This window comes from Cydia pomonella, chromosome 27 (genome assembly GCF_033807575.1).
Source record: "Cydia pomonella isolate Wapato2018A chromosome 27, ilCydPomo1, whole genome shotgun sequence".
NCBI lineage: Eukaryota > Metazoa > Arthropoda > Insecta > Lepidoptera > Tortricidae > Cydia > Cydia pomonella.
Window position 1 is genome coordinate 3,432,733 of NC_084729.1, and position 14,276 is coordinate 3,447,008.

Consider the following 14,276-nt stretch of genomic DNA (forward strand, 5'->3'; position numbering starts at 1 on the left):
AAGGTTTAGGTATTTAACTTGTTAAGGTTTTGTGTAAATTGGTTGAAATATGACGATGTTATCGGAAAAAATTACGCTGGCTAGGAGCTTACGCTGCCTAATCCGTTTGAGCTATAACAATGTATGGTGGGGTTGTCTCTCTTTCATGGGTCTACAAAAAATTTCGCGATGTTGAATGTCTGTCTATCTTTTAAGGATAACTTATTATACCCATTCTTAACTTCTAGAAAAAGATCACATAATATGTGGCATTTGCAAAGCTATTTACACGGATACATTATTAACAATTATCAAATTAAATACGTTAGTTATATTAAGCATTTCATACAGATTACAATGGTACTTTACATCATACAATTTAAATGAATATCTTAGGAGTTAGCGTAAATAAAAAATTCCGTGCATATAATTTGTAGAAAATGTTAAAGACGCACCTTTGTTGGTGCCAATTTTTATCACCGCATGCGTTGCGATCGCTTTACTTTACCCGGCCATGCACTTCACACGTAGCCAATACGCATACAGACAGGAATACAGACAGACCTGGCTGGGAACTATGTTTTATGAGGTGTAGTTTTTTAATCTGTTTTCGTAATGTTACTTTCGTCGTTATATTGCGATCAAATCACTACTTGTCATGTCATGGCACTATTAAGAATACAATTGCGTCAATACTTCGCAATTTGCATTATGTGCATATAATTACTTGTTATCTTAGTTGGATATCTCCGAAATATAATTACACAATGATCCTAGCTAGAGCCAGTCCAACCTAACGCAACGACTTGGCTACGACTAAGTGTGGCGGTGTCAATATAAACTCTGTTTACGTTTAAGGCCCATAGCCGAGTAAGTTCATGTTCTCTCTCACTCTCACTTTTAATTTGAGTATTCTGTAAGTTTAAATAAAATAAAAAATAATCTATACGTTGATCAAACATGATGTTGCCGACTTTTAGAAGCAATTTTCATAGTTTTAGCTTTCGTGCATTATTGGTTGCATACTTTTAAAGTGCATTTTAGATTTTTTTTTTTTTTTCATGGAAATTGTATAACAAATCCATTTAAACAATATTTCGATTGCTTATCGTAAAGAATGAAAAAAATTGTATTGGAAAGTAAAATGCTCTAGTGCAGAAATGTATCACTTTCTGACCTCATAATCTCATAAAACAACAATGACCCTCTTTCAGAGCATGATAAATGAAACCATTTTACCTCAATTTAATGACACACATTTAGGGATTGCAAATATTCGAAACTTTCAGGTATTCGAATATTCGACTTTATCTGAGTTATTCGATTATTCGAATAAAATTCGAATATTTTAAAGAAATAAGAAAATGACCGGGAATCGGTTTTTTATCGTTTTATTCAAAAACTATTTTCAAATATTGCAAAAACTAATGATATTTTGCAGAAATCCACTTAATTGATTAGTTTTAGGTATCATCCTACTGCGGTTTCCACATTTATAAAAACGAGTCGAAAGGCAAAAATTTGACGTATTCAATATTTGTAGATAAAACTTTTAGTATAAAACACATTTAAAGAACGAAATAATCTGGCACTAGTTTTCGTTGTTAGAAATTGTAAATCAAATAAATTGTGACCGCGGCCGGCAAAACGTCCCACTTTGTCGCTTGCCATAAGAACGCCTTGTCAGGTTATTCGTATAAATATACAAGCAAATCTCGTCCTTTAAGGCAAGCGACAAAGAGGGTCACAATTAGAGCGGGTAGAAATTTTGTCTCGCTCTATTTTCTTTGTATTGAAATACAAGGTACAGCAAGGTATTAAATATCGACACGGACAAAGTGCCAAAAATATGTATACACTAATGTATACGCAATAAGATCGTGTATACATATTTGTGGCATTTGACCGTGTCGTCTATATATAATACCTTGACTGTACCACGCCAAAATGCGTCGTAAATTGAAAAAAGAGAAAAAAAGTTGCAGGGTCCAGTTTAAATGGCGTATTACGCGGGAAATCGTATTAAACGGGGTTCTACTGTACTGTATTATATTTAACCGTCTCGAAACATTTTTAATTTGATTGTTCTCCGAAATATAGTCCAGCCTCCATGCTATGTAACATTCACTATCACTTCTGATAACGCTATATATAGCACATACGTCACAACGTCACATACGTCGTCGGAGTTCAAGGTCGGACCTACTATGTTAGTATGTTTATTGTGGAGAGATCTAAGTTCACCCATTTGACACATGACAACATTGACAACACCCGTAGAACGTAAACCCATTGAAATTATAAATAAAATCCCGTAATATTAGAGTTTGTCACGTACTCGAAAAAAATATTTGGCTTTCCTGAAACATAACATACGTATTTCTTAGATGTTAGTTATTGTGCATTTTACGAAAATAATTTATCACGCAAACAGTTACCTATTATGTTTTTTTTGGAAACAATGTTGTGGTCGAGTCTGTCATTTCGATTAATATGACATTTCCGTAAGTTGATAAATCAATTATATAATAATAAACGATACATTAAAAACAAAGATAATGACAATAAAATAAATCACGAAGTGAAAAAAAATGTTAGTTAATAATACAAACGAAACAACACAAATAAATAATACAAACATGCAAAAATCGGCTTTAAAATCGATTAGACTTTTTCTATGGAGGATAGGCAGGCGTTTGACCACGACCTCACCTGTAGGGCTAAGATGGTCGGCTCTTTATCATTTGTCACCATGCCTGTCACGTTCTAACAAGTATGTAAGCGCGAAAGTGACGGGCATAGTGACAGGTGATAAAAATGAAACCATGCTGCCACTGCTGATGGTAAGTGATGATGCGGTCTGCGGACACTAATTCGTTTATAATCGCTAGGTTTGACAAACTACATCTTAGCCTCATCAGCATCACAACACACTTCAATAAACAATTGTCAAATGTGTGAACTTCTTCGAGCGACGCCGGCTGCCGACACGTCGGGAGGGAAGAGCCCAAACGATATCTCACCGTACAAATCATTCTGCCATTTTTTTGGGGGGGGGGGGGGGGGAACGTGCACACAATCACACTTCTCACTCACTACATACAAAATCTAATCTGTAATGACGACACAAATACATAGAAGATGACACACGTCAAAGACAAATCTTGCACACCTCTATCTCTTTTTGTGTATGGACGAGTCACAACATGCACCGCCATAGGTACAGTTGTACCTATGCTTTGGCAGAAGGGAAATAGTATGCATGCCGTCTCCCTTCCGTGTTGCTCGAAGGTAAACTTAGATCTCTCGAAAATAATACAGGTTAAGTGCGACGCAGTCGATCGTGCAAGCCTGGCAAGCGCATGTGCAAGACAGCGTCACAGACAGGGGAATTACGTAATTGATAACTTTGACAAGCCTGCTTGAAGTGTGATTGATGCAATTGCAAAACAAATTTACTATCATTTGGACTCTGTCGATTAATCATCACAGAGATCAATTGACTTCCAAATAGGGTTGTCATAATTTGAAAAAATTGAACAGTCCTACCAAAGTCCGGGCATCCCTACACACACATACAGAGAGACACAGACACACACACGCACGCACAGCAGATACGTTACAGTTCAAGGTCACCGAGTATGTTAGTGTGTGAGTGATGTAACATTTATAGCCAGCTATGCAAAGGTTACGTGGAAGTCATGCAACGAAATCAAAATGAAAATCAATTGATGACTACAGGTGAAAAAGTCAACAGGCCACACTCCACATAAAAGCTAAATATTTTTACATTGAAATTGCAAGACAAAACTGTAACATCATAAACCGTGCAGCACTGATATATACTCTTTTGGCTCTACAAATAAGATGGACTTTTTTGCACGAATCCCTGTGTAAGATATTTTTATAGGTACCAAAAGTTCCTAGACGAACAATTAGTTTAATTTACCGTCTGGGTAGGAAGGTCATTACAGGTTTCTTTCATTCTTGGCATTAGGTTGCTGAGCGGACCTCTGGCTTCTTTACATTGGCAAAAATGCCAAAACAAATCCTAGGAGTTGTTACTGACTTATTAAAACTTATTTTAATAAGTTTGAAGCTCTCACAGTACCTTCTCTATATTCTTGTGATTCTTAGCGACCTTATAAAGTACCTTAACTGTATTGAAACGTTGGAAGAAAGACAAAAGCGTCTGGAAACTGGAAGGAAAGGCTTACCACAAACAATAACCAAACTGCAAGTGGTCAAACATTCTTCGGCTTACCAAGCAGTTACTCTGTTCAACCTGTTCAACAGATTGCCATCCGAATTGAAGTCAGTCACTGAATTAAATTTGTTCAAAAAGTGTCTCAAAACTTATTTGTTGAAGAAGTGCTTCTATTCAGTGGATGAGTTTTTTTCAGCTCAGAGTACAATATAGTAATAATAAATATAGTTTTTTTTTTCGTTCTTTATGACATAATAGTAGTGAATAATGATTTATTCATTTAGAGGAATGGACACAGACTTTGGAGATATTAATTATTCATTATATTTTATTATTATATTCTTCTTCAATCTAGTGTTTTCCCGGCTTAGCGCCAGGGTCCGCTTTCCTACTTAATCTTCTCCACTTTGCCCGGTTTTCGGCATCCTCAGATGTGAATTGTTCTCTTCCATGTCCGCTGTCACGACGTCCAGCCAGCGCTTCTTAGGCCTACCGCGGCCGCGTGATCTAGGGCCTTGGACAGTGAGGTTGAGGCATCGATTTCCGACGTAGTCTACTGGTCTACGGCTTATATGGCCATACCATCGGAGGCGACTTTCCTGCAGGTTATCCGCTACGTCACGGATTCCGAGGCTGCCACGGATGTGTTCATTACGTATGCGATCTAATCGTGTAACGCCATACATCCATCGCATCATCCTCATTTCGGTGACGTGAAGCTGCTGGACATGTCTTCCGAGGACAGGCCAGGTCTCGCTACCATATAGTAGGACTGGGCGGATGATGCTCTTGTACACAAGGCCCTTTAGCTTATTATAGTAGTTTAGTCCATCACTTTCACCCAATAGCCTGGTTCATTTTAGATTCCATCAACTCTCAATAGTCCTTACACCCTGGCGTGTGTCTGCGTGCGTCCCATGACACGGGCAAGGGCAGCATCCGCTCGATGTATGACTTTCATTTTATTAGTGTCAAAAGGCGCTCACGTGTTGGCTTCGGCTCCGCGCACGCCTCCCAAATGTCCGGAACACCTTTTGTTCCGCGATGGACCTTTGAAGATTTATGACCAACTTATACTGGTCATTATGAGTTACGACCTCTGCACTGTAGGTTTCGAGAATGGTCTTGAACGAGAGCCAATGTCGTAAAATCTCCTATTATAAATTTATAAAGTTTACTGTAACGGTTATAGAACGATACTGATGTAATTTGGTATAAAAGATGGTTTATTGAGCCAAATGACGTATTACTTTTTAATATGTATTTAAATCCTTGTAAAATGAAATGAAAATTGCTTTATTTTGATAGATATCCTTGACTATATCTGTTATAAAGCCCGACCAGTAATCATCATTGTCAAGAGGGCGCTGTTATTCTCATGTATAGTTCAGTTTAGTATGAAAAATTTAGTTACAATTAAATTCCGCAATATGGCGCGTGATCGTATCTTTAGATATCGGAATGTAAAGAAGGTAACCACTTCTCTCCGCTATTCGGCTAAAGAGGTGCAACCTTCTGTATACCCCATTTCATTTATCATTGGGATTCCACTTGACACAGAGACGGACATTAGGCGTAAACAATACAAGTAATGACAACAAAAGATACCCGGGACACTTTTTTTGCAGCGCATCTTACATGTAATAACTGTCCAGTATTGATCCTTTTGTGTTATTATTTGACCACACGCTGGCTTTGAAGAGCAGAGCTCGTAAACAAATTGTTAATAGATCAACATTATGGTTATCTTTATGCAGTTTCAAGTGGAATCCAAATACGTTACGTAATCGACATTTTTCTTTCGGCCCGAATGATTGTCTCACCCGGTATATGGAATATGGAACGTCCACAGACTGCATAGTGTGAGGCAGCATCGTAACAGACGGAAATTAAAAGTGCGCGCTACGCAGTTAGCGGCCTTGGGCGAGAGGCGAGAGAGACGGGTATTCGCCGGTGTAAAGGTGTGGCTACAATGTAATTGTTTTGTTGGCGATTTTTACAAGCTTTTATTTAACTTGCCCTGTTGGACAAATCTTGGAAGTGAAATTTGACCCACTTCCCGGTTTCCGATGAAGCTGAAAATTTGCATACATATGTAAGTCGGGTGACAATGCAATATTATGGTACCAATGTATCAAGCTGATCTGATAATGAAGACAGGATGTAGCCATAGGAACTCTGTGATAAAACAACGCAACCTAATTGTGTTTGGGGTTTTTAGAATTGTCTTGATAAGTAATAGTTGCCTGTGGAAAAAAAAATACAGTCAGGTAGGGAATGCAATAACCGGTCTCGGTTATGAAGTTTGGCCGGTAAATAACCGATAATCTGTTATAATCGGTTACGGTTATTATCAACAAGAAGTGATAAATGTACAATCAAGTAGGTAATTAAGGTACGATAATAAAGGTACAGTATTAGGGAATATGAGTGATAAGTCTTCGTTTTTTAATAAAACACACAAAATAAAGTAAAAGTTAAAAAATTACCTTGGACTTGATACAATATTCAATCAAAATATTTCATAAATAAGGGATGTATAAAGTACACGAATGACAAAGATATAGTCACAGGCGTCACAGCCAAAAAAAGGCAGGATTTTGTAGTAATTAGAAGATCAATTCAAAGAACTTTAGTCATAAATAAATAACCGTAACCGGTTATTCGATTTTCCAATAATCGGTTATGAAATGTTGTCAAAATAATTGGTTAAAACCGATTTGGATTACCTAGTACAGATGTGCAAGTTGCGAAATACTCACGGAAATTTCCGAAAAATTTCACAGGAAACAAAGGAAACTTTCATTTTGGAGTTTCCGAATGTTTTCCATGTGGAAATTTAACGGCCCATCAGTACTTATGTCTGGTCCGTCTGTAGCGTATTTTTATTTATTTCGGTAAAGGCATTTATTTGTGTGGATGAGCACGTATATTTGTTCCTGAGTCATGTGTGTTTTTTTATGTATTTATATATTATAATATATCGTTGTCTAAGTACGTACAACACAAGCCTCCTTGAGCTTACTGTTGGGCTTAGTCAATTTGTGTAATAAATAATGCCCTATAATATTTATTATTAATTAAATATACTGACAACAAGTGTTTTTCGACCCCTTCTGCTGTTATTTTCTTTTATTAATATGGCTTCTTTTTACTTTAGTGTAAGCTTAGCTTTATCCAATAGCTCTATCCTTGTCTTGCTAAACCCAGCCGATAGTGAATATTATAATAAATGCTGTTATTGTAATGTTAATGTAGCTTGACAGAGTGCAAACATATTTTACATGTGAATGTATCGCGTATCCGACTCTTCTAGTTAATTCATTGTCATTTCAAATAACTAGTTAACTCCAAGTGTTGGTATGTCAAGTATTGTATACCTCATCTCATTTTACCGGCATTTTTGCCACGGCAAGTCCATTCTAATATAAAGAATTTAGATAAATAAAATACTCTTTATTGGCACATGTTAGTAAAAGATACAACTTAAGGAAAAACCATGCAGTCATCCCTATACAGTGTATAAATATTGATGCTATTAATAGAATCAAAATCTTTTACAGTATAAATGGTACTACTTTCCCGCACGCGTGCGGGAATGAGCACTTTCCGTGCATATGTCGAAACTTTAAAGAGTAATATGTACTGTAAACCGTTGTACGATACACGTGCGAATAGATAATTCGCAACTCGTGTCGATTTAAAACACTCCCTTCGATCGTGTTTTAATTTATCACCACTCGTTGCGAATTTCCTATTTTCTGCACTTGTATCGTAAATAACTAAAAACCATCTGTTTTTTTGGTTTCAGTTTCGATTATTGTAGATACATATTTTTGCACTTTCATCTGATGAAAGTAGATGAAAACTTGTTTTCATTGGGTTTATATTGTAGGAGAAAAAAAAATGAGTTTGTTAGCTACTTTCAAGACAGATACCTATACTTAGCTCGACTATTATTTATGTTGCTTTTTAATACATCATTATTGCCAAGCTTATCAGCTAAGATAACTTAACATGATAGCATTAAATTAAATAATAATCAATCATTCCTCACAGATTCAATTCTTAAGTAGGTACATATTTCTATAAAACACCCTAAGGAGAAAGAGACAGCAACAAACACAGCGCGCGTTGGAGCGGGACGGCGGTACCGGCGCGCGCAACGTGTTCGCCACGAGGCATCCATATTTTGTTCCAGTCAGTTTTGAGGTTATGTCACACGGCGACGCTGTTCTATTTACAAAGTGCGTAGTGCGAATGTTAGTTAATACAAATAGTGATTATACATGTGTGAAAATAGTTTTAAAATTCGTGTTTTAGTAAGTAATATGTCACAGTTGGCAACAAGGGTTCGGTAAATTATAATAACCTTCTTAAAATGATGTTTTTATCTCGGTATTGGATTAGTATTAGTAGTAAGATACGAGGTTTTCAGCATTAAGCTATAATTACTACGTAGTAATAACAATTATTTACAATTGCGTTTTTTATGTTTCAGCGCATGATAAATGACAGTTCGATTTACCAATTAATTACCCAGTCGCCCTGAGTTTTTGGACATATTAGGGGCAAATAAAAAACTAATTTTGGGATATAAACACAAATTTGATTGAGGTTACGTTCTCATTTTAAAACGACATTCGGAACATGAAATTTGACGTGAACATTCAAGTAACACATATTTATACAGGTCATAGTCATATTTTAACTTTTATTGCATTTTTGTGTTTTATTAAAAAACGAAGACCTAATTCACACTAATACTGTACCTTTATTTTCGTAATATTTTTAATTACTTGCTTGTAAATTTATTTATTTTTGTCGAAAATAACCGTAACCGATTATAACCGATTATCGGTTATTTTACGGGCATAACCGCTTACGGTTACATTCATTGTTTAACACACGCGTAGTTACTTATTCTTCGGTTTCGTTAAACATCAATCTTTACTTCGCACTTCAAAATAGCTAATCTATTTTACGAAATTTTGGAGCGCGTATAATAAATATAAAAAATAATAATAATAATATAGATCACATTAATAACGCAAATAGAAAAATAAACAAGAATTACTATATATAATACTGTTTATCTTAAAATTTAGTCGAATGAAAATATTTCAAAAAAATACTCGTAAGGGACTTGGTAGCTAAAAACCTCACCAAATATCACCAAGGGGGACAGGGGATCAAAAGGTATACGAAAATACCACACGTGATTTGTGCACAGGCCCTAATAGGGAAGTTATACCACGGGATCGTCCATACAAAAAGGAAAACGTTTTTCCACTTCTAAATATTGTCCATTTTCCTTGATTTCTTAATATGTTATTGACACAATTAAAAACTAGGTTTATAAGTATTCCTTTTTTTCTAAATTTGCAATATAATTTTTTTTTATGCTGAAGCGATCGACTTCAAAATCAAAGTGATTTGTTAGTGGAAACTTTTTTCTTCCGAAATGAAAATTTCATAGAAAAAGTAACTTTATTTCGTTAGGATCGCAAAGCTATTCTTCCCTCTAAAATAAAAACCAAAGATTTTGTAGTGTCCCCGAAATTTGCCAAAAAATTCGCGATGTAATCCGATAAAATATTTTACAAGTGCAAGTTTATTTAATCAGTGAATGACGTGGTCGGCCTTGGGTTTTTATTATCGAGTAATCGTGATAACGTTTGATAGTTTTAAATTGAATTCCTTGTTAGCGAGATGTTTTCGCTTTTATGGACTGTTTTAGTACTGAAGAATAACTAATATAGAGATCCTAAAAAGAATGAAGAAGAAAAAGGAGGTACTAGCCACAGTTAAGCGAAGAAAGATTTCATATTTTGGACATAGATGTCCATGAAAAGTATAAGCTGTTGAAAGGTATAATAGAAGGAAAACGGGGAAGGGGAAGAAGGAGGATGAACTAACTCGACAACATCAAAAAATGGACAAACATCAAGGACCCGGTCACGCTAATAAGACTGGCCAAGCATAGAAAAGACTGCAAATGTGGCCACCGACGCCCGCTAGGACATGGTAGCAGAAGAAGAAGACGTACTGAAACATCTAGTGGCTCTGTGAGCTGTAGTACTGATCTAAACAAGCGCTATGATTTTCGAAAAACTGCTTGTTAACCTACTGTACCTTAAGTTTCATTGTGTTGCTAAACACGAGAATTCAATATTTGTAAAATAATATAATATATTATACGCCCTTCAGTTTGGTACTTGTTTACCATAAACCAACTATATGCTCTAAAATATGTGGATACCTAATTAATTTCAAGGCTGTAATGCAATATGTGTTTTATGGAATTGATGTATTTAATTGATTGTGTACGGTTGCATTCTACAATAATTCGAGAATGTTCCCGACATTATTTTATTTTCTTTGCCATTGAGATAACAACAGAAATAATAATAGTGATTTGATACGGATTTCTAGTACTGTTGCTATCACAGGTTTATACAAGTATACAATTATAAGCTTTATTATATTTTTTGGAAAGAAAATTCAAACAGCTCTCGAGCAGATGTTAATGAGTTTAAGAGGCTGTCAACACCCAATGTCCTTGAAATTGATGTTACTTAAACAGTTTTTTAAGAAAGACTATTTGTTTTAGTCGAGTAAGAAAAATATATGTTCATATTAATTATATTTCAAAGACCGTGGTTGTACTCGATACATGATTGAACGAAATCGGCTCGATAGAAAATAATTGCAAAGATTGGTCTTAAAATTACAATTAAACGGTTCTATGTCTTTATTGTTTTGACTTATGGGTCTGAAATTAAAATCACAATTTCAAAACATTTATATCTCAACCGCTGTTGAGTAAAATATTACACTAATAATCCACTTTTTTTTATTTAAATATTTTTCTTATTATTCCCTTGCCCAGGCCCAGTAACATGCGACAGTGCTATCTCATTTACTCCGATACAAATAGACAGTGTGCGCGCTTTAGGTATTGACAGCCTCTTAATGCTTCGAGCAACACCGGCTTCAGCGTCGGAAGAGAAGCCCAAGCGATATCTTACCGTACAAATCGTTCTGCCATTTTTTACGGGGGGAAACGTGCACGCACAGACGCACTTCTCACTACATACGAAATCCAATGTGTAATGACGACACAAACGACACACGTCAAAGACAAATCTTTCTTCTTCCCCTTGCCCTGGAATGCCTTATAAGGGGTTTTGCCCTGGTATGCTCTGTTATTAGAACACTAAAATGTTCTTTATTCTGATTCTATTCATATATTTCTCCATACGAAAGTATTTTTGTCAGCGGACGTTAAGCGAAATGCTGCTGTCCTTGGTATTTGTGGGTCGAAATGTAGGCTAACCGGTGCTTGCGTGTGATCCCTCGCTATGGGTTACACTTGGCACACTTGCCCTGGGGGTCTAGCCAAGATGACATTCCTACATCGTTCAAACACCAAAAGAAAAAAAATGTATCGGGTGACTTTTTCCATATATTAGTTAAGTTTCTAGTACAACGTACTACGAGCATCATTGGCCACATCATCTGTTGTAGATGTTTGTTGCGCTTGTGAGTTTATGGGGTCCCGCATCACCGTTGGTGGCAATAAAGTCCTATAGCAGCGCGATCACACACAAACCGTGAGTCCGCACGAGGTGCCAGAGCTCGACGAAGACTTTTCAGCTTAAGGTTCGCCAGCCAGTCATCTTCGTTCTGACTTTAATGTCGTGACGCCATTCCGGTCTCATTTCGGCGCGTTTCTCCCAACCGTTTCAACGACTTACCGAGTCCTCTATAATAACATGTTTAGGGTGCTCATGGAGCTCCCTAGATTCTGTAGCGCGTCCGGCATGTTCGCCGATGCCCACGTAGAGGACTTTCTCGCCATTATGCAAAACAAATTTTTTTTTTGTCTAAATATCCTAGTCTAAGTAACTCTACTAGCAAATGTGGAACACTGTGTGTGAATAAAGAACATCAACGATTGTAGTTTTGGCTAGGCCCCTTGGGCAGTTGACTACGCAGTTGAATTGATGCGTCAATTTGAATGCCGTCTAACTTAGTATTGGTAACTTCTAACTTAGTAACCTACTCATTATTGGTCCTTTTTTCCTGTGTATTGTATATGTCATTATTTCGTTTTCGTTCGGTCAGCCAGTCAGTGTAGTAAAATGTCACCCAGTATAGTATCATTGCATAAATTAATTAAAAATACGTAATAATTTATTAGTCCGCGAGTTTACTATTCAACATTTCGGCGTGGTTACGCTAAATCGATCAGGTGTGACATTATTTGTGCAGGAAGGGCGACCGGTTCTTTATTAACCCGTCTTAAATATCAACTGGGTTCTTAATCTCAGACACTGCGACATTTGTGGGATATTAACTTCATTGTAATGTAATAAAACGAAATCTATGCGAAACTATCTTGGTTTGTACACTCAAAAGCAACGGAAACGGCCAATTCATATGGACATTTTCAATTTTCACACAGAGGGACATACATGCAAAATATAGAATGCCTTTGATAAATAGGCCCATGGCACAGTGCATCCGATTTGCACGTGCGAGCGGGATGTCGCTATAATACGTGCATAACGTTGTCTGGCTCAAACATCGGAGCGACGTGCGAATCGGATACAGTTACAGTGTGCCATGCGCCATAGGGATCGTTGCGTATTCAAATTATTCAGACAGTGTAAGGCCAGCTTAACGCATATTTTTTAACCATCCTGTATATCAAAACTGCGAATAGGTAGGTATTTAGATTTATTTCAAATCATAAACACAATAGGTCCGACAAAAACTATGATGCCAATCCAAAAGTGACATTAGAACTTGAATAACAAAATTGTATAGTGAAAACGGTGAAAAAATCCCAACTACAAACATGAGGTCACAGTGAAAGTGAAAGCACGAGTGACAGGTGTCACGTTAGCATGACAGCTGGCATATCCGCCAGACGAAAGAGCAGGAGTCGCCGGAGCTGGGCCAAAGTCGAGCAGTATGGACAGGTAACGTGACCCCACTTGTTGTCTAAGAGTCCTAGATTGGACTAGATGCCGCGCGAGGCAACTCGGCCTGTGTAGACGTGCCCTGAAAAATCGTGGTGCGTGTGTTTGCTTCGAGCGAGAGCGAGGCATGTCAATATAGTTCGAGCTGCTTTGCGCGGCAATTTCCTTGCGAGGCGGCTCATTCTGTATGGGTTTTGAGCCGTCACTCTTTCTTAAAAAAGCTATGCTACGCTCCCTTATATATATTTAAACCCAAATACAAGTGAACTTAAATTCAACGTACACGAATACGCTTGTGCAGCGGCGAGAGGCGGCCCTAGGTGGAAACACTAGAAACCAAACGTCATTCGCGTCGCTGCCGCCGCCGCGCCAAGTCGCGGCGGCGGCTAGGCTAGGCGGCTAGGCGGATAGGCATAAGGCTATTTGGTGGGGAAGATCTAGATCTAGATAAGGCGTTCTCTCTAAACTTTTTAGTTTGTTAAAAAAATCCTGACTACCTACTTAACATTTTTCATTAATGGTGACAGAACATTCAACTCCGGCTAATCTCACTCGCAGGCCAATTTGTCCCATATATTTTCTAATCCTACCAATAAATATGTCTAAAGTACGTAATTGTTTGTCCACAGGCATCAGACTTCACGGACATCGGCGACTGGCCGACGCTAGGCGCGGCGGTGGCCGGCGCGGCGCGGTGCCACTCAACCCCTCCGCCGTCTGACGCCGAGACGTCGCACCATAACGGCAACGCGGTGAGTAACAGCAACCTTCCGTATTTGCAATAAGAACTGTTGCCCAAGTGTACAGCCTCAGTAGCGAGAGACCAGCAGCAGGGCTTGCAGCATCCAAGGGATTTGAGCGGCGTGCATTGAGGCTAGGTAGCCAAGCCGTAAAAAGTGGATGACTGCTTTTATATGACTAAATTGTTAGTTAACAGTGTGACTATTGTATGGTACCTGTATACTGCTCGTCACACAGTATTAGAAAAAGTCAAATAATGTATATTTTGCGCATGAATACCTAGGAAGCCAAATGAACCCCAGCTTTTCCCTTATGCCCCCGTGCCCGGGGGAATCACTGAAGCGCAGACCCTGCTACTT

At 37.7% G+C, this 14,276-nt stretch overlaps 2 protein-coding genes across 2 annotated transcripts in view; both read left to right on the forward strand.

The window, feature by feature from the left end:
* LOC133532768 (adenylyltransferase and sulfurtransferase MOCS3) overlaps nt 1–14,276 on the forward strand; it is a 230,477-nt gene that overhangs the window by 131,520 nt on the left and 84,681 nt on the right. The window lies entirely within an intron of this gene.
* Nucleotides 1–14,276, forward strand: part of LOC133532825 (la-related protein 1) — a 109,914-nt gene that overhangs the window by 60,487 nt on the left and 35,151 nt on the right. The window contains exon 4 of the mRNA XM_061871676.1: nt 13,806–13,928. Coding sequence (XP_061727660.1) covers nt 13,806–13,928 — 123 coding nt within the window. The remainder of the gene's footprint in view (nt 1–13,805; nt 13,929–14,276) is intronic.